Raw genomic sequence first — 23,815 nt, 5'->3', positions numbered from 1 at the left:
AGAAAGGGAAGCGTCACTTCAGGCAGGGGGCACTGGAGAGAGGAACAAAGGGCGCGATGAAAAAAAATGCCGAAACCTGGGATCGAACCAGGGACCTTTAGATCTTCAGTCTAACGCTCTCCCAACTGAGCTATTGCGGCGGTGCACAGAGCGCACTGCCACCTGCTCCAGCTTTCCTGTGTTGCGGCATGAGCGCACCAAGAGGAGCGGGAGAGTGTTGCAGGAACGTCACTCAGAAGGAAAGCCACCCAGCTGCGCCCTCTGAGCTCTGTCAAGCGCATCTTCCTCGCATGGACTCCTGCCTGTGACAGGCAGGAAACAATTAGCAAGAACAGAACAACACCCCATGGGTGTTTCATGACCACACCTTAGGTTGTGACACGTGCAGGTGTGAGGGGTTGCCGGGCTACTTTGGAGCAGAGCTTGGGCGGAGGGGGGGGCGGAAAAGTTGACAAAGAGGTGACACCTCAAGGTCTGCACGATCACAGCTCTCCGCCGCCCCAGGCTTCCGCTCGATAAGCTACTGGACACACCCACCCCTCCTCACACAGACCGTGGAAAAGCTCCCGAGTGGGAGGGCTCTCTCTTCCTCCCAGGAGCTCTTGGACACGACGCACAGACAGGGCGCGGGGAGCAGCCGCCTGCAAACACAGCTCCAGGCAGGACTCCGCTCCGCAGGAGCCGCAGAGCAGAGCAGAGGAGATGGGGGCAGCTTAGCTCCTGTGCAGAGACCTGAGCTGTTGTTGCTGTGGATGCTGTCTTTTCTGCACTCGGGGTAGGAGTGAATGTTGAGTTGCCCTTAGAAATGAAGCAGAGCACTTCAACGGCACGGGTGTGTGTGCATGCGCCCTGGTGATTCTGGGAGACAGATCGAACCTGGGCTAAAAGAGAGGGGGCTTAGCCCTCTTCCATTTGCTAGTTCAAAGTTTTACAACCCATTTGTATCTGCTAGGCGGCGCAGTCGTCGTGCACAAAGAACGCTTTGAAAAGCGTCCAAAGCAAGTCATTCCAAGTTGGTCGTTTGTGTTTTCCGTTCAGACGCGAAATGCTGAAATGATCTCTCGGCTCCTCGGTTGTCATTTCTGCTCCGTAAAGGAATCACAGCACGCGTCGCCTTCCAGCACGCTGGGTCGGGATACGATGCCGGGGGTTGGAGCATGCGATGTCTTCCTCGTTAGTATAGTGGCAAGTATCCCCGCCTGTCACGCGGGAGACTGGGGTTCGATTCCCTGACGGGGAGAAGAAAGCTTTTCTTTTACCTCCTTAGAGAAAGGACTGCCTTTCACTTCTCTGTTTTCTTTCACAGCGTCGTGCACCTTTTCATTGCTCTCACTTTCAGAGCCTCCGCACGGCACACGACTCGACATCAGGAAGCACATTGAAGTGAAAGCAGGAAGCGCTGCGACATGCACTGTGCAGATCCCGCCACACTAAGAGGTGAGTGGGTCTGTTCGATGCACAAAGAACGCTTTGATAAGCGTCAAAGGCAAGTCATTCCGAGTTGGTCATTTGTGTTTTCCGTTCAGACGCGAAATGCTGAAATGATCTCTCGGCTCCTCGGTTGTCATTTCTGCTCCGTAAAGGAATCACAGCACGCGTCGGCTTCCAGCACGGTGGGTCAGGACACGATGCCGGGGGTCGTAGAGAGCGATGTCTTCCTCGTTAGTATAGGACCTGTCACCTGTCCCCACATGTCACGCGGGAGACCGGGGTACATCAGGACGCGCATTGAAGTGAAAGCAGGATGCGCTGTGACAAGCACTGTGCAGATCCCGCCACACTAAGAGGTGAGTGGGTCTGTTCCATCACAGTGCTAGGCGAATCCCCAATCCCCTTTTGTGCCTGGCGACAAAAGACATCTGTTCCCGCCCGGTTTCGAACCGGGGACCTTTCACAGGTGAGGCGAACGTGATAACCACTACACTACGGAAACAGTGGTAAGAGGTGCCCAGCTGCCCAGTGCTGAGCTTCGCCAATGCGATTCAGCTGCTTCCAGTGCCTTTATTGGAGTGCGCTGATGGACCATGCTCTCTCTCCAGAGACCAGCACGCCTGTCATGGACGGAGCAGGAAAGGCGGCGCCACATTCTACAGCCCTCTCCACGCAATCGACGAAATCGGGCTACTGAAGTGGAGAAAATCGCCTCTCCAGAAAGTGCAAATATCATCTTGGAGAGTATAAATCCTATTGCCGAAGGTCAGCCCTGTCTACCAGAGTAACCCTCCCACCTCCTGCAGCGATGATCAGCTCGTCTCACACGCGAGAAGTTTCGGCTGGAAACAAGCGCCCCCTCTTCTCGCACGTTTTGCACGTTCGAGTAGTTTTCATGCGGCTCCTTCGTACACGGTGCTGATCTTTTGGAAAGCAGGAGGCAAAACTAACACGTTCCCATACCGGGAGTCGAACCCGGGCCGCCTGGGTGAAAACCAGGAATCCTAACCGCTAGACCATATGAGAGCACACCAGCCTGCTGTTCCGGGCATCATGCAAGCAAACTACATAAATATGAGAAAACACGCAAGAGAGTTGTCACTCAGAGTGTCGAAGGGTCGATGTATACTGGGGCTCAGTTGAAATGCAATGTCAGGACTTTCCCGAATTATGTCACACGAAGAGAGCACAGCCTTTTCCGCCCTGCCACGTGTGTATCGGTAACTCGCCGTGATCTTATAGGGGTCAGTACTTTGTGTTGTGGCCGTCCTGATGTACCCCGGTCTCCCGCGTGACAGGTGGGGATACTCGCCACTATACTAACGAGAGAGACATCGCTCTCTGCTTAGTGTGCAAAACACTTACTTGCAGCATTGTGGGTGCTGTGGTTTAAATGCTATTGGTTTGTGAACAGAATACCCCTATCCCAGTGCATTGTGCCACATTAAATAAACGCACGAGAAAAAGAGATTCAGAACGCAAAGCTGTGTCAGTGTTCTGTGTAAAAAATCGGTTTGAACATCATGGGAGCTGTTTTTAATAAGCTGCTGAGTAAAGAATATTTTAATCTTCCTGCTGTCAGTAGTATTGTGAATATAGTTGACTCTTACCTGAATGAAAACAGGATGTAAAGGAAAGGTTTCAGAAATCAAACAAAGCTTTATTCCCATGCTTACAGCCTGAGTAATTGGAGACTGCACTAATCTTTTGCCTATGGTCATATACGGGTTTTTCGCATGAAGCCGTATTGAACAGTATTTCTCGCGTTGTGAACTTGTGTATACAGCGGTCCCCTGGGTTCCAGTTCGTGCGTAATTACACATCGATGAAAAACCGGAGGTTTAAAAAAAAAAGTTAATTAGCTCACTGATACTTTGATGTAGAGGCTGTGGAAATATCCACATGTCGTGGTCTTTAAAATGCATTTGGTTTGAAGGCGTTCTGTGCTTCCGTTGCTTCCGTTGCGAAGATATGGACAAAAGAATATTCGTGCTTGGTCAAAAAAATGTCATAAAAATGAAACAGTAAAGGCTGAGAAAGCATTCACAATGTATTTTATACACAAAGCAAGTATTCTCACGATTCTAAGAGGTTTCGTGTAAACGCTACAGTCGTGCCAAAATCGTTTTCGAACTTCAAGCTAACTTTACCCCGGTCTGGTACCATAGGTCACGTAGCTTAAAATCCCAGTCATGTTTTTTTTCCTATCTTGTGGTACATAACGTACAATTTCGGACTATCACAAAGGGCTTGATTTTGTTAAATGCATGTATTCATTTCCTTTCTGGAAAACTTGTATTTCAAGAAATTCACACAGCTTGCGAGAAATGAAATTCAATTCTTGATTATCAGTGCAGAAGAAATAGTGCCAGCTGGCAAAAAAAAAATTTAACCTGAAAGTTGTGATGTGAGAGATGGACCCACCATTCTGTCTGTGTGGCGTGTTCAGTTGTTCACTGAAAGGTTGGTGGTTTGAGTCCACCCAGGGACGGGTTTCTTTTGCGATGTAAACATTGTCTTCGCAAAGGTCGATTGGATTGCTCAGCGAAACCTTAACCATTTTAATATTTGCAGGAAATGCGAGTGCTTAACAGGTGTCAGAATCACCGGGAAATGTCCAATTACTGTATGCCCAACGTCGCAACTCCCCAGAAAACCATATTCACCCAAGAAAAAGTCGTCGTCATTTATACCCCCGTTGCATCCTCTGCTGAAATATTTTAAAAATACAATGCAGATTTGTTTAAGAACTTGCAAGCATTATTACATATTTTGACATATTTACCTTAATTTTAAACATAAATACTGTACAATCTATTGTAATTTTGTTGTACTATTAAAATATGTGAGCTGAGGATGCAAAGGGGTGAAAGGGAAAGGTCAGAGGGTGTAGTAACACCAAGGTTAGGATTGGTGGAGGTGATAAGGGTGTTGATGGTTTTTCTCTGTAGAGGATTTTGAGTTTTTTATCCTTCTCTGAAGTGAGAAACTGGAAGAGTTGGGAGTTGAGGGATCTGATGAGGTTAGTTATGAAAGGAAGTTGATATGGAGCTGTTAGCCGTAAAAACTCCTTAATGTCTTTGATGTTGTCATCAGCGATAAACTGCACTCAGCAAAGATAAAAAGAAAATTATCTTTGCTTACTGCCCTGTCTTTCTCACACCTGAAGAAGGCTCCACTGCCGAAACATTGTAATTCTTTTCTTCTCTTTTCAGCTGGAATAGTCCTTTACTTGTTCCTTTGCAGCCTACGCATGCTGACGCAGCTACCCACCCGATATCTAACATCAGAACTATGAATGTCCACTTTGGGTATTTTTTCCATGCTTATTTATTATTATTATTTATTCTGTCATTGAAGCATATTTTATGTCATACTGAAGTGTCATAATCACTGAAAAAATATTTTTTTCATTTAGAAAGTCATCCTCGGTTAACCATATATTCTCATATGCCATGTTCTGAATGTCCCATTTAAAACTGCTATATTAAAATTAAGACTTTTTATGATCAGAAGGCAAGGTTGTGGTAAATATGCATAAAGTGCAAGTGAACTTATGTTTTGCCTTTGTCTTCTTATTGTGAGTTTTGAAAATTGGTTTTCGATTTTCTGAAATTTGTTTCACACAAAAATGCAATTTGGATAGTCACTACTTACATATTCCCATTTACTGAGGATAAATACAGCAATCCATCCTGATTAGTACTTTTAAAAATTACTGTAGAGAGCCATCAGAAAGGGAATGAAAACTTGCATTAAACAAAATCAAGCTGCATGTAATCATCCATAGTGATACATTTTGTAGAAAGACACTGCTGGGATTTGAACGCAGAATCTCCTGTTTAATAGGAAAACACTTTAACCAAATCAGCCAAGATGCTGTCAGAGTATTAACATCAGGTCTGCGTCAGTGATTACAGCTGACTATCGCTGGAGGACAGTTCACTGTGAACAAGTCAGCCTGCATAAAGAGGGGGAAGAGACTGACCTCTGTGATGCACTATAGAGTTACACTAACCTTCTATCCAACTGTTCTATGCTGCATTCTATCCTAGTGGTAAATATTGGTTTCCGTGCGTGTAATATTCCTTTTTTTGTCAAATATTTTCAAGCACAAATTTTGCTGTTGAAAATAAGCCTTGTGGTTTTCAATGTTATGATCCTTTTCCCCCAGTGTCACCCAAATTGATACATTGTGCTTTGGCAATTCTTCAGGCTATATTGTTTAGAGGAGCTCAGTTGAATTAGTTTGCGTATATAAAGTATTTCTTTTCCCTTTAATCCTTTAAAACATATTACATTTTCAAAACATTGTATATTTCTTCCTACTAATTGTAGCGGCAATGCTTGTTAATAAGACAGAATTAAGTGTTGCTGTGCTTTCCCAAATGAGGCCCCATCTCTCTCTTCAAGCTATTCATGCAGGCTGATTTAAAGATGTCTTCTTTTGATAAGAGACAGCTCCCAAATGGGGATGCATTTAGCTAAGCTTAGCTATCATGATCAATGGGCATCCATTGGCGCCTATCTGTCTAGGGAGTGCCAGATGGACATCTGGACTGCATTCCTAAGTGTCAGGAGTAAGTGACTCATATCTCACCTTGATCAACCAATCAGGGACTGGTAGGGCCGAGTAACCCACGTGGGACTCTGATGCCCATGAAACTTTCATCCAATGAACGAGCTGAAGTTCCTCCAGGTAAAAACAGGCAACACAGAGCTCCAAGACTATTCTAAAGGGAATTCAAAGGAGAATTCCAGGGGTGTGAGACAATTCCAGGGCGGGACGGCCCAGGAGCAGAAAGGCTCCCAAGGGCAGGACATTCTCACAGCGCGCCTCCTGACCATCCTGAGACTCAGCCTGGACCACCACGGAACGGCCAGTGTGTCCGAGTGCCAAAACTTTGCTTTGTTCTAAGAGTCAAGAGCGGAGGTTGCCAGAGAGTAACCAGAGGATCCACCCGAGGTTAGCATCAGCAGCAAGCCTCGTGAAAAGGTCAGAACTGTGGACAGCTGAATCACTATTCAGAACTAGCGCTTCATCAGGAACGAACTGGTCTTCTTCCTGACCTGCTGGGACCCACAGTCATCTTTTCTCCTGTGCACAAACTTCGCTAGTTTCAGCCAAAACGAACTAGCCAGTTTTCAGAGAGCATCAGCAGCGCACCGTCGCAAGCCGCACAGCACAGCCTGGCACGGAGCCAGAGAGTGTGGATTGGACAGCAACAAGCTTGCAACTGCTTGTGCCCGCAGGAGATCTGAATCCCCAGAGATCGGATGAGTATTCAACTTCACTGCATTACTGCTCGAGAATTCAATTGTTATCCCAACCAGTTGATATCAATTTCATTCCTAAGAGTTATGTACTTGTTTTGAGTATCTAATGTAGAAGTTGTAACCAAGTTCAATTACGAAATGGCCTAAATGAATGATATACCGAACGTATGTCCTCTTGATATGTGTAACTCTTTGTAACTGAATGAATATATATTTTTTGTATTCTGATAACCCTTACAATAAGATCTGTTAGGTTTACATGCATATTATATATATTAATTAATGTATCCTCGTGTATTAGTACCTGTGTGTGCGTTGTTTGAGTTATATTGCATGGTTGGATTCTGAGACCATTAAAAGAATCAATTTTGTGATTAACTGCCACAATTAATAATTGTCCCAGTAAATGCCCAAACCCCTACAGAACTGGTGCCTCGTGAGAGCACACTACAACAGTGTGTGATCTCCTGTCCCAGCCTGAGGAACAGACAGTGAGCCTGTCTCTCAATTATAATAATACAGTGCATGATCTCCGGTCTCAGCCTGAGGAACAGACAGTGAGCCTGTCTCTCAATAATAATAATACAGTGCGTGATCTCCTATCCCAGCCTGAAGAACAGACAGTGATCCTGTCTCTCAATAATAATAATACAGTGTGTGATCTCCTGTCCCAGCCTGAGGAGCTGACAGGGAGTCTGTCTCTCAGTAATAATAATCAACTGTGGGATCTCCTGTCGCAGTCTGAGGAACAAATAGTGAGCCTGTCTCTCAATAATAATAATAAAGTGTGTGATCTCCTGTCCCAGCCTGGGGAACACTGAGCCTGTCTCTCAATAATAATAGTACAGTGTGATCTACTGTCCCAGCCTGAGGAACAGTGAGTTTATCTGTCAATAATAATAATTCAATGTGATCTCCTGTCCCAGCCTGAGGAACAGTGAGCTTGTCTCTCAATAATAATAGAACAGTGTGTGATCTCCAGTCCAAGCCTGAGGAAAAGTGAGCTTGTCTCTCAATAATAATACAGTGTGATCTACTGTCCCAGCCTCAGGAACATTGAGCCTGTCTCTCAATAATAAAAATACAGTGTGTGATCTTGTGTCCCAGTCTGAGGAACAGACAGTGAGCCTGTATCTCAGTAATAATAATAATAATAATAATAATAATAATAATACAGTGTGTTACCTCCTGTCCCAGCCTGAGGAAGAGACAGTGAGCCTGCCTCTCAATATTAATAATACAGTGTGTGATCTCCTGTCCCAGCCTGGGGAACAGAGAGTAAACCTATCTCTCAATAATAATAATCCAGTGTGTGAGCTCCTTTCTTAGCCTGAGGAACAGACAGTGATCCTGTCTCTCAATAATAATAATCCAGTGTGGGATGTCCTGTCCCAGTCTGAGGAACAAAAAGTGTGCTTGTCTCTCAATAATAATAGATCAGTGTGTGATCTCCTGTCCCAGCCTGGGGAGCACTGAGGCTGTATCTCAATAATAATAATACAGTGTGTCATCTCCTGTTCCAGCCTGAGGAACAGTGAGATTGTCTCTCAAAAATAATAATACAGTGTGATCTCCTGCCCCAGCCTGAAGAACAGACAGTGAGCCTGTCTCTCAATAATAATAATAGAGTTTGTGATCTCCTGTCCCAGCCAGAGGAACAGATGGTGAACCTGTCTCTCAATAATAATAATAATACAGTGTGTGACCTCCTTTCCCAGCCTTAGGAAGAGACAGTGAGCCTGTCTCTCAATAATAATGATACAGTGTGGGATCTCCTGCCCCAGCCTGGGGAACAGACAGTAAACCTGTCTCTCAATAATAATAATCCAGTGTGTGATCTCCTGTTTTAGCCTGAGGAACAGACAGTGATCCTGTCTCTCAATAATAATACTCCAGTGTGGAATGTCCTATCCCAGTGTAGCGGCAATGCTTGTTAATAAGACAGAATTCAGTGTTTCTGTGCTTTCCCAAATGAGGCCTCATCTCTCTGTTCATCTCTGTGGTGCAGCCACAGAGAAACTATTCATGCAGGCTGATTTAAAGATGTTTTCTTTTGATAAGGGACAGCTCCCAAAGGTGGATACACTTAGCTAAGCCTGGCTATCATGATCAATGGGCATCCATTGGCGCCTATCTGTCTAGGGAGTGCCAGATGGACATCTGGACTGCATTCCTAAGTGTCAGGAGTAAGTGACTCATATCTCACCTTGATCAACCAATCAGGGACTGGTAGGGCCGAGTAACCCACGTGGGAATCTGATGCCCATGGAACTTTCAGCCAATCAACAAGCTGAAGTTCCTCCAGGTAAAAACAGGCAACACAGAGAGCCTGTAGTGTAGAATTCTGTGGACTTTTCTAAGGGGAATTCAAAGGAGAATTCCAGGGCAGGACGGCCCAGGAGCAGAAGGCTGCCAAGGGCAGGACATTCTCGCAGTACGCCTCCTGACCATCCTGAGACTCTGCCCGGACAACCACGGAACGGCCAGTGTGTCCGAGTGCCAGAACTTTCCTTTGTTCTAAGAGTCTAGAGTGGAGGTTGCCAGAGAGTAACCAGAAGATCCACCCGAGGTTAGCACCAGCAGCAGGCCTCGTGAACAGGTCGGAACCGTGGACAGCTGTATCACTATTCAGAACTAGCTCTTCATCAGGAACGAACCGGTCCTCTTCCTGACTTGCTGGGACTCACAGTCATCTTTTCTCCTGTGTGCAAACTTTGCTAGTTAAAGCCAACACTAACTAGCCGTTCAGTGAGCATCAGCAGCACAGCACAGCCTGGCACCTAGCCAGACAGCGCGGATTGGACAGCAACAGCCTGCAACTGTTTCTTTGACCCCGCAGGAGATCTGAATCCCCAGAGATTGGATGAGTATTCAACTTCAATGCATTACAGCTCGAGAATTCAATTGTTATCCCAACCAGTTGATATCAATTTAATTCCTAAGAGTTATGTTCTTGTTTTGAGTATCTAATGTAGAAGTTGTAACCAAGTTCAATTTCGAAATGGTCTAAATGAATGATATATACTGTATGGGTGACAGGGCCTTCTGCTGTTATGCCCCCAAGCTCTGGAACTCTCTCCCCAAGGATACCAGAGTCACCTTCCCTAAACTCCTTCAAATTCAGATTCAACACCTTGTTCTGTAGAAGAGCCTTTACTGAACTGGTTCTATTCTTTACCCCTCTGCTTCTACTTTTCTCCTCAGTCTATTGGAATTGTTTTATCCTGTGTATTCCGATTGTAATCCTGTCAAGTGCTTTGTGAAGCCACCTTCGGAACCATTATATAAAACAGTTTATTCTAAAATCCTTGAAACTTTAATAGGGCACTGCAGTAGGACTAAAAATTGACAGCCTTAGTGGGCCATCATGATTGTGCAAATTATAGGTAGTCACAAAGGAAGACTAGGATTCACTTGAAATCCATGACATGGGACACTGAAACAGTGGAGAGGCTTTGTGTAGTAAGCGTTCAGTCTCAATCTACACAGTCTGTGCTGCTGGTAGAGGTAGTTGTGAACACCTGTCTTCCGGATCAAGTACTGGGATCTCCAGTCTCAATCCTAGTACTTCCCATGACTGTCCACTACCACTGCTGTGAAACCAACACCCATAAGATAAGACCTCCGTGATTTTAACTGTACCATTATTCACTGATGCTCACACAGCAGTATTATTCCTCTGCTAAGGAAGGAAGGCCTACTTTACACCAAGCCCCTGTTGACAATTCCTTCCTCGTGTTTATTTTAGGAAGTTTGTGCAGCCTAGAATAGGACACCAGATCTCACTCTTATTGGGCACTACAGTAGCAACTCACTCCATAACCACTACCCTTCTCGGAAACAGGAGGATTTCCAGTATATTGAACACCTCTGTCTCTCCCACAGTAAAAGATCACACTGCCCTGCCTAAGGAAAAGTGCAGCCATCTTCCCCCAGTACAATGCTTTACTACTCCAGCCATTTTCAGTCCTCATTGGCAGCAATACAGGAAGCATTCTTGAAAGGGGAACCCCCACAAATACAGTACTTCAATTTATTAATGGGTCTCACTTCCCTTGAATTCCTCCACCCCATTCAAACCTATAAACCATAAAGAAACAAGGGCAGGCAGAAGGGTCTTTCACAGCTTTATTGAGATGTTGCCATTACAAGGCGAGTGGAGGCAGGAGAGTCACAAGGGCCAGGCTGGTGCCTTCATTCAAGCACCTGGGGAGGAAGAAGGAGAACAATCCAGCTGAACTGCAGGACACCCACCCCTACAGGAGCTCCTCCTGCCAGACCCTACCTGTCCACTGGCCAACATCTCCAAAGTCCTCTGCTCCCTCCCCATCCTCACTGGTGCTCTGAGGGTCTCCCTCCTCATCCTCAGTCCAGTCAGCTCCCACATCCAGAGGAGCTTCTACTGGTGCCACAGCCACCCGACTGCTGGTCACCAGGCTCCTGGTACCTGTGGACAAGTAACACCCAGGAGTGAGGGATCTGCTATACCCAGAGTCCCACAGTGATGCTACTCATCTAAACAGTCCCTTTGTCCAGCACGGGATCATTCCTCAGTTGTCCAAGCATGGTTGTCTCTTGGGCAGAGATGCATCCACAAGGGATAGAGAACGAGACCCACCTTCATTCCGACTGCCAGCACACCTGGACTCACAGCAGGCACAGACCTCATGGTCACCATACAGCTCCTCCCACCTGGAGGAGAGGAGGACAGGTGAGACCTCCACCTGGCATGTCCCAGAGCACCCTCAGCAGGCTCCTTGCAGAAGTACCTCTTAGCCTCCCTGTTGTAGGTGCAGGACTTGGTCCCTGGTGCTGCTTTAGCAGGAGCCACAGCCATGACACAGTGCATGTACAGCTCAGTCACTTCATGCTGCAAGAGGGAAGGTCACAGCATTAAGGGATCAAGGCCAATAGAGGGACAGAGAAGGACCATCTGCCATCAGTGAAGGCAAGCTGGCAGCTCTAGGCACTACAGCTGCCACAGTCTGGTTCACATCTAGATCATGGATGAAAAAAGCAGACAATGGATCAGTAGAGCAAGAAGGCTGAGCAGCCTTTGAGAGCAGTACCTTCCTGGACAGCTTCTTCTGGAAGAAGAAGGCATCAATTGTGAAGCGGAGCACATCCTTCTGCTTGGAGGGGACAAACCTGGACAGGCAGCCATCTGCCTTGCTGTCCACCATGCACCTGGGGACAAGGACAAGGATGAACCCCTGCAGGTTCTCAGGGCTCCTGCCCACCTCCCCTCCCAGAAGGGGCCGTACCCCAAGTTGTCGATCACAGGGTAACGGGGCTGCGAGTGCTGGTCTGGTTTCTCCGTTACGTAACACGAGTGGATGTATAGCCTCTGCGCCGCTGTGGCAAAGTAGGCAGTGGCCTGGAAGTACATGGGCTGACCCAGGAAGTACTCATCCTTGGGAGAGAGCCGGACCCAGTGGGCTGGAGAGAGAGGCAGCATTACACCTGCACACAGCACCCCCTGCAGGCAGGAGGAGCTACTCACTCAAAGAGCTTACAGTTGGTGGTGAGCAGCACAAAGCTGTGCTTGTTCTTCAGGTCCTTGAAGAAGGTCCTTCTCCTGGCCCACGTGGGGACATAGCCAACCTTGTAGGAGTAGTGGAACCTGCAGGACAGAGGGGATGAGGGGCTTTTGGACACTTTCCCAGCAGCAGCAGAGCCCTGCCTACCTGTTGTAGGAGTACTTGACCAGCATAAGAAGGGAATGAAGTGATGCACAGGTGCACTGGAGGAGGGCGGGGCATAGCAGAGAGTGTTGGAGTACACCAGGCGGCCCTGGACAACCTGCAAAGTCACAGAGGAAGGGATATTCCCAGGAAAGGCAACCCCGACACTAGCCCTACAGCTCACATCGATACACTGCATGTAGATGAAGACCTGCTTACCGATCGCTCGGTGCCGCACTCGTGAAGCCCGTAGATGAAGTAAAAGTAACAGCATGTGGTTCGGCTGACGCTGCAGTTGCCCAAGGTCACCACCGATGGCTGACAGCTGAAGCCGAACAGGAGCCGACTGACCCTCACGTACATCCTGCTGGAGTCGCACCACACAGCCACTCCTCGGGTGCCCCTGATGGCCGGGCGAGCCGGCTGCCGCCCTCGCTGGGGAGAAAACAGGATGCTCTTGATGTAGGCGGGTAAGGGGCGGCTGCCAGCTTCGGGCTTCATCTTCTCCTTGTCGAAGTAGGGCGAGTACGCGTCTCTGGACACGGGAAGGCGGCGAAAGTCGGGAGCCAAGGACTGCGAGTCGTTCTCGCTTGCAGACAGGTCTTCGGAGGGCGCATCTGCCAGGCTTAAGTCCTCCGACTGGGCTGCGTCTTCAGGAGCCGGGAGGTCGGCCTGGAGCGCTAATTCCCGAGAGTCCCAGCGGAAATCAGTGCAGGGAGCCCATCTGTCACGGACGTCCAAAGGGACTAACCGTGGGGAGCAGGAGAGCGGAAAAAGACCCATATGCATAGCGGCGAGACAGGAAAAAGGCCCGGGCTCATTAGTGCAAAGAGTTCAGGAATGCCGTATAGAAACCTATGCCCTCAGGGAGCGGACGTGGGGCGCCCTGGTGCTAGGCGGGTCTCAGGACATCCGAACGTCAATGCTGAGCGAGGACAGAGTGCAAGACCCGGAAATATATAGCCCAAGGGAAAGAGAGGGACAGGAAGGACAGCAGACCAGAAACTAGGGACAGGACAGAGAAGGAGCGCCCTCTGGCTGCAGAGGGTGTGACACCGGCCCCTGCGCACAGGCACAGCACAAAGAGAAACGAGCGCATTGCCAAATTGACGTCCCGCTAAACTGCTACAGAAGTAAGACAAGTAAACCACCAAACTGTGTTGAAGCAAGAGAGCATAAAGTGTGAACACGGTGACTAGGTTTTTATACTAGCAGGACTATGCTACCACTCACATGGTCACACTACCGCTCAATCAACACAATCAATTACATACAGAGACCCGGATTGTTCTCAGCGTCTAATTAGAACCTGCTTCCAGTCTGAGGCGGGACTCCGTGAAGCCGCCTGAACACTTTCCCGTGTGTATCTGACCTCAGCGGAGGAGTTCCACGCAATTTCGACAGAATTAAATCACCCACACGTGTAAAATTTGCTCAGATTAATTTATTGTTCAATTAGTTTCTAATTTCCGAGGAAAGTGTGTTAAACTCGCTGTCAGACAGAGTACGGAACATGCGACACGTCCGTCCACACTTTCCTTTATCGTGGGGGCTGTTCTATCAACATGTACCGCAATGAAAATAATTTTACTATTTTTCACGTGTAATTGCATGTCATATTAAAATGTGTAATACAAGCATTTCTTTGCTTCCCAGTAAAGAAATACTGATCAGCTTTTGACATGATCTGATAATAATTTGTCTGATTTTCCAGAGATTGCTTTTGCTTCGCAGCACTGAGAACCTATGGAAGCCCGTTTCCGCCAGGGAGTAAAAAAAACGCACTATGGTATCTCAGAATTGTGACTTAGAATCATGGAATTGCGACCTAAAAACTCAGAATTTTGACTTTACCTCTCACATTTGCGACTTCGAAATAGCCCATATTTCATTGTCTGTCCTTTTGTTATTGTAACGAATTCGGGTTCTAGGGCTTGTGCCCTCGCCGCTCCCACCCTACTTCGTGCCTCACTGTATTGGCTCAAACCCAGGTCTTGCTAGCTAGAACCCGAATCCGTTACAATAACAAAAGGACAGACAATGAAATATGGGCTATTTCGAAGTTGCAAATGTGAGATATAAAGTCGGAGTTGTGCGTTACTAAGTCGCAATTCTGAGTTACTTAGTCGGAATTCTGCGATACCATAGCACGTTTTTTTGTAACTCCCTGGCGGAAACGGGCTTTCATACATTTCAATTAGTCTGATCAGTGCAGGACAAGTTAATGTAGAATCATTACTATGTCTGTCTCTTGTTTGTATATAAATGAATGTCTTTGACAACTTGTTAGATGTTAGTTTTTAATTTAGTTTTACGATGTAGGTCATGTGTTAACATATGCACGAGCATACGAAATGTCTCACTCCTGATTCAGCTCATGCTCCATAGGAGAGAAGAGATTCCTCCTGCTTCTCGTACAATCATATCAGAACAGAAGCCCGTGTCGCCCAGCTCTGATTCAAGAGCGACTCGCATCTTCAGCCCTTTTTTTATTCGTGATCCTAATTTTCTTTAGTTATGATCAATATTGAACTTTTTCTAAATAAAACGACAATAATCAAACATGCAGGCAGACTTTTAAAAAGTATTAGGAGCTGACAGGGTGCCCCTTTGGAATAGTTGTCAGAAAATGTGAGAAAAGGAAAGGTACGTAAGCTCTCACACACAGCATTAGAGATTGGCATCTGATGAAAAAAACAACTACCTGTCTCCCCAGCATTTAACGGTGCTGTTGTTTTGATTTTACATATTGTTAGCATTTTAATGAATTGTTAAAAGATTGATACACAAATCGCTAAATAAGAAAACGTAAAAACCCTAGCTGTAAGCAATTGGCCATTCATATTCCTGAATTTTAAATCCCGGTGCAGCTAATTTGAAAGCAGAGTCTACCATTTACTGTATTGCAGAAGCGTATTGTTGCCACCAAGGAAAAAAAATCCTGAGTTTACAAGAGTTAAGAGGAAACAAATGCAAACACCGTTAAGAAAAAACACACACGTCTCAGGCCTTAACCATGACAAGGATGGGATTTGAACCTAGACGAGCAGAGCACAATGAATTAGCAATCCAAAAAGTGACTCCTGTTAAATTTTATTTTCGCTTGCTCGATTTGTAGTACGCTCCTAAATCCTTACAACCGATAAACAAAACGGCTTCATGTGCCACAGCATTCTGCTGCAGGTACGGTTTGCACCGTGTATAAGGCGAACCCGAATTAAATATTTCAAATATGTGAAGAATTTCATGAAACCTGAAAAAAGATCACAGCCGATGTCAGCAATTCAGAGCCTGTAGGCAGCTTCAACAGAACAAAACGATCTGAAGCCGCAATAATTTCATAGAGTGTATTGTGACACTCTAACCAGGTTGTTGCTATTACTGCTACTGCTACTGCTGCCGTTGCTTTAAACTCTACTCAGCGGGCAAGTAAAGTTGTCCAAAGAATAGACTACTTTGAGCCGTCCGAATTCCATTATGTGAATTTAAGCTTTTTTTTAATTAATAACAGCATTAGTAATACAATGCGTGCTCAAAAACCTTACTTATTAGCTTATGAAGCAATAGTGTTTCGACAATTTGCGGTCTTCAAAAAGTAAACGCTGAAGTTTTTATACTTCCTTGTGAGCAGATCACCTTTGATTTAGAAAAGGAAAACTTACTCCCCTGTTGCTTTCATTGCAATATCTGAATCGAGACCCAAGCGCTAAGAAAGCTAAAAAACGCAGAAGTCATAAACCCGATTTTAATTTAGACACACATTTTCTAATGCAGCCTTCATTACAAGACAGTCTATTTCTCGAAAGCGTGTTATGTAAAAAAGAGAAAAACGAAAATATATGGATGACAATATTTAAAAGCTGAAGATTTTACTTTTGAGAAATTGTCATTTTATGTATCTACAGTAGACGCTTTTTAACCACTGCTTTTAGAACTTTGCTGTGCTTCCTGAATCATTTTCAGTGTTATAAACTGGGTGTGGAAGTAGCGATCACTTTGTAGAGCAGTTGATAGACTGGAGCTGTTCAGACTACTCTTGTTATTCCTCAAATGCTTCCATCATTTTTCTTTCAGGCTAGGACGCGAGTGTGTACATGTGTTTGGTTTTCGTTTCACTGATTCTCATTGAAGATTTGTGAATTAACAAGGAAAGAATCAGTTGCCTCGGAAAGCAGAAGGTTTGGTTCTCAACGATCTTGAAGACACGCCCATGTAGAGCAGCGTGTGATGATTCGTATTATAAAAGACCAAGTGCTCAAAGTGACGTCTGCGTTTGCCGTTGAAACTTTTCATCTCGGGCGCACTTTTAGAGAGCAAAGATAGAGCAGTTGTGTTGAATCACACTGTGACAGCTGTCAGCAGAGTGGCGCAGCGGAAGCGTGCTGGGCCCATAACCCAGAGGTCGATGGATCGAAACAATCCTCTGCTATATATTTTTTATGCACGATTGATAAGCACACCATCAGTTTAATGAAGTGCATTAAAACTGATTTTTCTCTCGTGTGTATGCAAGCTTCACACTTACGGTACTCTTTCATCTTTACCATGAGCAGATGCCCAAATGTATCTTTGGTTGTTCTGCGATCCTTGATAGTTTCCTCAAATCCTTCAAATGAACATCCATATCAAAGCAATTGTGTTTATATATATTACAATTAAGGTACATATTAAAAATATCAACGCACATTTGTATAATGCTCATTTAATAATAATTGTCAAAGATTGTCAAGTTCTCCAACAAATGAACAAATGATCGACAAATGATGATTAATCTCTTCTTGAATATAATCTCAAAAAAGAACCATTAAGGTTTACTAAGATCAAAGCTTAATCAGTGTATTAAGTTTAGCTTGCATCATAGTAATTGAGCAATAAAGTCTGTCCTAATTAAAGAGTACCCAAAGTTTGAAAGTACAACGTAGAATAAGAGTACCTTTAATTGCTCTAAAAAGATTTGTGTCTCCCAGGCACCTCTTTTGTCTTTGATCTTTCTGGTTTGTGCCAGCGAAGTTGAATTCCATCATCAGTTAATTTGTCTTAAGTCTGAAAACCAAATTATGACTGAGCTTAGACATTTCTCAAGCGAGTTTTTACTCAACGTTTATTTACTCAAATATTTAGTATCAAATGTACTACTGTAATCCTTATATTTTAAAAGACAATTTAGCGGTTTTACACGTTGCAAATTCAGTGGTTAACAAGGTATCTTTAAGCTAAATTTTGTGGATATTTTAACTTGATCAAAGTAAAAATGTAATGTAAAAACATAAAAAAATCTATAAGCAATACCTTAACAACACTGTGAACACACTTTCTTTGAAATCACTGTTGCCTACTCTCCAAAGTTGGTTTATCTGGAAATAATATTATATTAGAAATAATATTAGAAGCTATTTTTACTACTGGATCTTCACTAATCAACTAATCAGACATACCCATTACACATTTTCACATTTTAACTCCACTTTTCTGCAGTATTTGCTAAGTCCTAGAATACAAAGTGGCAATATTTCAAAGTTCAAAAGTTGTAGTAATTTCTTAGAACATGAAGCTTTTTATAAAACACTTTATTTTGGCATTAAAATAATTAGCAAGATTATACATTATAAACTAAAAATAAGAATGTATGCCAGAGATGGATCCTATTAATCAGATGTAAGCTGTCATATAATGACCTATCTGTAACCTATAATACTAGTAGTGAATATTTTCTACACCACAGAGAGAATATAATATCATACCAGTACGTTTTGATTGTCCATGTTGTCAAGGACTCACTTGTGTGTACAGGACTCTTCCATTGTGCTCAGCCTCTTGATGTGGAATTGGGAGTTCACCAGTTCTGTACACTTTCCCACATGGCTCAGTTCATCTCTGATCTCTATCAGGAGACCCAATCCCCGAAACTCTGAAATCATTCACATTTTGTATCAGCATTTGTAAGGAATTAGGTCAGGATTTTTTTTACACTATTGTTATATTAGCATTACTGTAGTGTTGCTAATGTGCTACATGCAATTTATAATCCTAAAAATGTAAAATTCCCACATTTGTAGTTGATTTTGTGTGATCTTCACCTTCACACTATTTTATATGCCATTTATTGCTTATTAACGTACTATTTTTAATCAAAATAATATTAAGACCTGTATGTATTCAAATAGTATTATCATTATTTATACTTACGCATCAAAAGACGATTGCTGAGAAAAACATGACAGTATTTAACCTAAATGGCAAACAACAAATATCAGCAATGCATTGTGGTATATAACCAGAAAAGATGCTGTGTTAGATATGTTTTCAATTTCAATTATATATGCATTTATTAATGTTGTCAATATTATTACGGTTGCAATTTAACCATGGTGAGAACCCCTGCCTGTCATACAGGAGAGTGGGGTTTGATTCCTGACAGGGAGCTAAGGAGCTTTTTCTATGACCTGTTTACAATTTAAACTGTAGTGTGAGACACCTTTCTTCTACAGAAATCTATTTTTTAAAAAGGAGATGAATTAGTTATAACAACACAAAACATCAAAGTGAAGGAGCTTTTCAGCAACTCCTTGGCTACATGGGAATTTAGTTTTTTTGACAGCAGGGTCATTTGCAAAATTAAACAAGGAATTGATTCACTCCTGTGGAATACTGTATAAAATGGAAGACAGGTTTGATATGGAAACAACTACACACATTTTAGTTTTTTTTTCCAATTGTACTCCCATCAAAGTGACATAAGAAAAGTCATTGTCAGAAGTGAGATATGAAAACAATCCACCAGGGGAGACCGATGTAATAACTTCACCAGAAATATATTGAAAACAAATGGGCTGTCACTAAGGAAATTCATAGAGAAATACAGGTCCCACCATAAAACACCATAAGGAGTGCAAAATATGTTAAGTTATTTCTGTACTTCATCAGTGTCGGTAAAAGAGGGACTCAAGGACACAAAGACTCTAGTTTGGGATTCAGGCTGAGAAAGGGAAGTGTGACTTTGGACACAGGGCATTGCATAGAGGAACAAATGGCGCAACGAAACAAAATGCCAAAACCCCAGATTGAACCAGGGACCTATAGAGCATCAGTCTAAGGCTTTCTCAGCTGAGCTATTTCAACCTCTGTGTAAGATCTAACCTCTGCTGTCTGCAGTAGCCTCCCAAAGTTCGAGCATGAGTGCACGAAGAGGCGTGGTAGAGCGTTACGTCATTCAGAAGGGGAGTAATCCAGTTCAGCTCTCTGAGGTTTGGTAGATACATCTTCTTCCTGAGTAATGTAGGATCAACTTCTTCAGGCTGGAGGAAGGGCTTGCATTTCGGCAGTAGTAACTGACTGAATAGTGACTTCTAGGACCTGGTCTTATCAGGTTGGTTTGCCACGTTTGTCAGTTCTGCTGAAAAGACCTGTCTCTAGGAAATTTAGGAAGCAAAAGAATGACTATCTGAAAGGTGACATGATCTGCTGGCTGTTTGATGTGATGTGATGAATGACACAGGAAATTCGAATTCTTGCAATAAGACAAAACAAGATCCATAAAACACTGGCAGGAGTGCAAAATGTGAGAACATAAAAAGACACCTGTTTCTGCCCAATTTCAAACAGGGGATCTTGCGCATGTGTGATGAATGTGATAATCACAATATTACAGAAATGACAGCAGCATTGAACATGGCGAGACGTAAAAGATTGTTAATTCCCTTCAAATACTCAGTGTGTTTATTCTGCTGTATTAATTTACTGTGCTCATCAGGCAGTAACAAACCTGTTATCTACACACTCCTCCCAGAGCTGGATAGGTGACTCCACATTCTACAGCTCTCTAGCAAAAGAGGAAGTCAGACTACAGAAATGGAGAAAATCTCCTCTTCAGAATGTGGAAATATATTCCTGAGAGAAGTCCTTTCTCGAAGTTCAACACTCTCTGCAAGTCACCCATTCCCACCATGCGCAGTGTAGTGGTTATCACATTCTCTTAACACACCAAAGGGTTTCAGTTTGAAAGCGGGCGAAAACAAGTGATCACTTTTTGCACATTTGTCACTGCTGAGGTTGCTTTATGGGTCTATGCTGATCAATTGGAAATCAAATGGCAAAAAAGACCCTTTCCCACACCTAAGGTCAAATATTAGGAATCAAAACTGCTCGAGTGTATGGAAGCACACAGCTTTATTAAGATTTCCAAGTGCAAGATCTTTTTATTCATAAAAGACCCTATTTATGTTGTATGAGAAATATTAATACAGAATCTTTTTTCACCAAATAAATGGGCTTCCTGACTTCAGAAAGCCTTCTAGACAAATACTAAAAGAGCAAAAATTCCATTGGGTAAATGAAATGAAAACACATACCCTACCAAACCTTGAGTACAGGCCATTCAGGGTGATAATACAGAACCATTTATAATTCAACAAATAAAACCTGTCAACTGCTAATCACCACTTATCATAAAAAAATAAGTAGCAATACACAGTAGGGGACTCTTGGGTGCAAGTTAAATCCATGCAAGAAGGGGGTTTAGTGTTGTATTTCCAAATCAGATATGCAAATGAGAGATCTGGCCCAGCCAATCTCAAAGCTACCTTGGTCTGGAATGGAGCTGCTCCCCTCTTCTAGTTATTCACACTGGAGTTAGGTTACATATTAGCACATTTCATCTAACAGTTGCTCCAGAAACAAAAACGTAAACAAATGACCTGGACTGTGACCACACCTATTAGAATGTAGTTCAACAGATAACTTGTAAACCTTGTCATAAGATTTTTTTTGTTCTACAAAATATACTTTATTCCGCAAAAAAAACATCTCAAAAGGAACATCTCACACATATTAACACTCCATGTAATAAAAAACAACGGCGATTGATTGTCCGTTATCAATCTTTGCAAGTGGGGGTGGATTTGCGCAATTAAGAGAGTCCCTCCAAACCTACCACTCGCTATTGTCCTTTAATCCCTGTATAGGGCCCAAAGTCCTTTCCAGCACTCCCTCGCCGTGGGGAAACCCCATTTGGCGACTAGGCGCTTCGTCCTCCTCCTGAGGGCCGATGGGCTCCCGCAGCGCCCGACAGAGGTTGCAGTAGAAGATGCAGTCGAGTTTCAGGGGGAAATGTGGGACATCTCGACCCCCTTCCTCGACCGGCTGACACATCCGGTTTCTCGTGATGTACTCGTACTTGCCGCCCCAGACGAAGCCGAAGATCATCCCTTGCAACGCTCGTCTGAGTCTGGCCGGCAGCGGGTACACCACCGCCAGGTAAACCAAAGCCGGCAGGATGTCTGCTTTCAACACCATCAATTTCTCTGTGTAGGACAGCGACCGCGTTTTCCACAGACCCAGCTTCGCATTCACCTTGGCGATCCTCTTGGTCCAGTTGTTGGTCTCGTTGTCCTGGCTCTGGAAGGAAACCCCCAGTATTTTGAGGGGCTCCGTGCAGAGCTCGAGAGCCTCCGGCGCTGTCGTCCTGTGCTTCCAGGGCCCGAAGAACTTCAGTTTGCTCTTTCGGCGGTTGAGTTTCGACCATGAGGCTCTGGAGTATTGCTCCATGACCTGCAGGGCCCTCCTTAACCCCCTGTCCGACCTCAGGAACAGCGTCGTGTCGTCGGCGTACTGGGAGATTTTCAGGGTTTCCCCCGCGCCTCCCGGTATCTCCAGGCCGTCGATGACAGGGTCCCGTCTCACCGTCTCTGCTAAGGGCTCTTGAAGAGGAGATGATGCCCTCCCTCATGGTGTCTCCGAGTTTCCCCCGGCGGAAGATCTCCTGCGCCACTTCCACCAGATCTGCCGCCAGGGTGTCCCAGAAGCAGGTGTAGAATTCCTTGGGGAGTCCGTCCGGCCCTGGCACCTTGCCATTCTCCATGGACAAGAGCGCCGCCTTCAGCTCCTCGGCCGCGATCGGACCCTCCAAGTCCTCCCTCAACTCCTCCGGTACTCGTGCCTTCAGCTCCTCCAGAAAAGCATCGCCTGCCTCCACCTCCGTCTGCTTTTCTGAAAAGAGCTCCATGTAGAAAGCGGTGGCCGCTTCTACCTTGTCGCTCTCATCCAGCACTTCCTCTCCATCTCCCCGTCTCAGGCCGTGGATCACCCTCTTTTTCTGGGCTCCTTGGACCTGATTGAGTTTGCGGAGCCTCTCCTTCAGGTCTCGTGCCCGGGCTGAATTGAAGGCTCCTCCCCCGTTAGCCGAGCTGTACTCCTCCTATAGTTGTCTCTGGAGTCGTGCAGCTTCCTTCCTCTCCCTGGCCGCCTTCCGTCTGCAGTACGTCTGCGCCAGGGTTCGGGTCCTGTCTTTCACCGACTCCCACCATTCCACCATGGAGCTGTAGCCGTCTCTCAGATCGATCCAGCTCGCGTAGTCTTTACGGAACAGTGCCTTGAAGTCGTCTTCCTCCAGTATCTCCCGGTTCAGCTTCCAGTACCCACGACCGAATCCCGGCAGGTTGGTGTTAGCCACCACCGTCAAGCGCTCGTGGCTGGAATACCACTCCGGGAACACCGTCGCCGATTCCAGGGAGCAGGTCATGTGCAGAAAGATGTAGTCCAGGCGGCTGCACACTCCCCTGCACACTCTGCTGAGCTAGCGTCGCTCCCCTTCTCCCGGTCAACGTTGAAGTCCCCGCCAAGCACCACCTGTCTGTTGGTGGTGCAGCAGCTGGCCAGGTCAGCAAACACTTCCTTCCAGATAGAGGGTTCCGTCGGAGCATAGACGTTAATTGCTCTCAACTTCTGCCCCCTCCAGTCGATGTCTGCAACCAGGATCCGGCCCTGCACCACCGAGAAGGAGGAAACCAGCGTCATCTCTGGGTTTCCGAGGAGGATTCCCACTCCGGAAGAGTGGACCCCTCCTACGCTCCAGCATGATTCTCCCTTCGTCCATTCCCTGGTGAATGTCAGCTTGTTGCTTTCATCCTTCAGGTGGACCTCCTGTAAGAAACAAACTGAGAAAGACTTTGAGGCCAGATCATGAAAGACTCCCCGTCTTTTCACCGGGTCTCTTAGCACTCTCACGTTAGTTGTTAGAAAGGTAAGTTTCACAATCATGATTAAACAAGTGAAAGTTGAACCTCCTCTCTTTGTGCTTACAGTGGAAAACTTGGGAGTCTACATCTGGGCACTGTTTAGCCTAGATGTAACTCCTCTCGTTCGGGTCCTGGGGGGAATATGCTGGGCTCCCTCCAGGTCTCGCTGGGGACTGAAAGGTAAACATGCTGGACAGGTCCAGCCCTACCATCAGTCCCGGCTCCAGGGCGGCTTCAAAGTAATCCTCGTCTTCCTCGAGGATACTCTCCGCCACCGCTTCGGGAAGGCTTTTTTCTTCCCTTTCTCCAGGAGTTTCGGGGACCTCCAGTTGCTCCTGGGCCTTGGGGGAGGGGGGCTCCACTTCCTGGGCTGCCTCTTCCTGTTGTTCCTAGGCCTCGGGGGAGGGGGTT

At 45.4% G+C, this 23,815-nt stretch overlaps 1 protein-coding gene, 1 long non-coding RNA gene and 3 other non-coding genes across 5 annotated transcripts; all 5 read right to left on the bottom strand.

The window, feature by feature from the left end:
- Nucleotides 1-67: 67 nt before the first annotated feature.
- Nucleotides 68-140, bottom strand: trnaf-gaa (transfer RNA phenylalanine (anticodon GAA)). The gene has a single exon. It is a non-coding gene; the product is annotated as a tRNA-Phe (tRNA).
- Nucleotides 141-2,385: 2,245 nt separating this feature from the next.
- trnae-uuc (transfer RNA glutamic acid (anticodon UUC)) lies at nt 2,386-2,457 on the bottom strand. The gene has a single exon. It is a non-coding gene; the product is annotated as a tRNA-Glu (tRNA).
- An 8,365-nt stretch (nt 2,458-10,822) lies between these two features.
- LOC148665827 (uncharacterized) lies at nt 10,823-11,190 on the bottom strand. The gene is made up of 2 exons (XR_015936605.1): nt 10,994-11,190; nt 10,823-10,914 (listed from the first exon to the last, which is right to left on the bottom strand). It is a non-coding gene; the product is annotated as an uncharacterized LOC148665827 (long non-coding RNA).
- A 68-nt stretch (nt 11,191-11,258) lies between these two features.
- On the bottom strand, nt 11,259-12,141 carry LOC148665826 (zona pellucida sperm-binding protein 3-like). Its single transcript, XM_088632899.1, has 4 exons — nt 11,973-12,141; nt 11,778-11,895; nt 11,478-11,578; nt 11,259-11,400 (listed from the first exon to the last, which is right to left on the bottom strand). Exons 1-4 carry the CDS (start codon nt 12,095-12,097, stop codon nt 11,259-11,261), a joined length of 486 nt encoding a protein of 161 aa, XP_088489025.1. The 5' UTR covers nt 12,098-12,141.
- An 8,514-nt stretch (nt 12,142-20,655) lies between these two features.
- On the bottom strand, nt 20,656-20,713 carry LOC148665825 (U7 small nuclear RNA). Its single transcript, XR_015938898.1, has one exon. It is a non-coding gene; the product is annotated as a U7 small nuclear RNA (small nuclear RNA).
- Between the last annotated feature and the right edge of the window lie 3,102 nt (nt 20,714-23,815).

This window comes from Lepisosteus platostomus, chromosome 5, assembly GCF_059453375.1.
Source record: "Lepisosteus platostomus isolate fLepPlt1 chromosome 5, fLepPlt1.hap1, whole genome shotgun sequence".
NCBI lineage: Eukaryota > Metazoa > Chordata > Actinopteri > Semionotiformes > Lepisosteidae > Lepisosteus > Lepisosteus platostomus.
The sequence above is the reverse complement of the archived record's forward strand: the minus strand, read 5'-3'. Positions and strand labels throughout refer to the sequence as shown.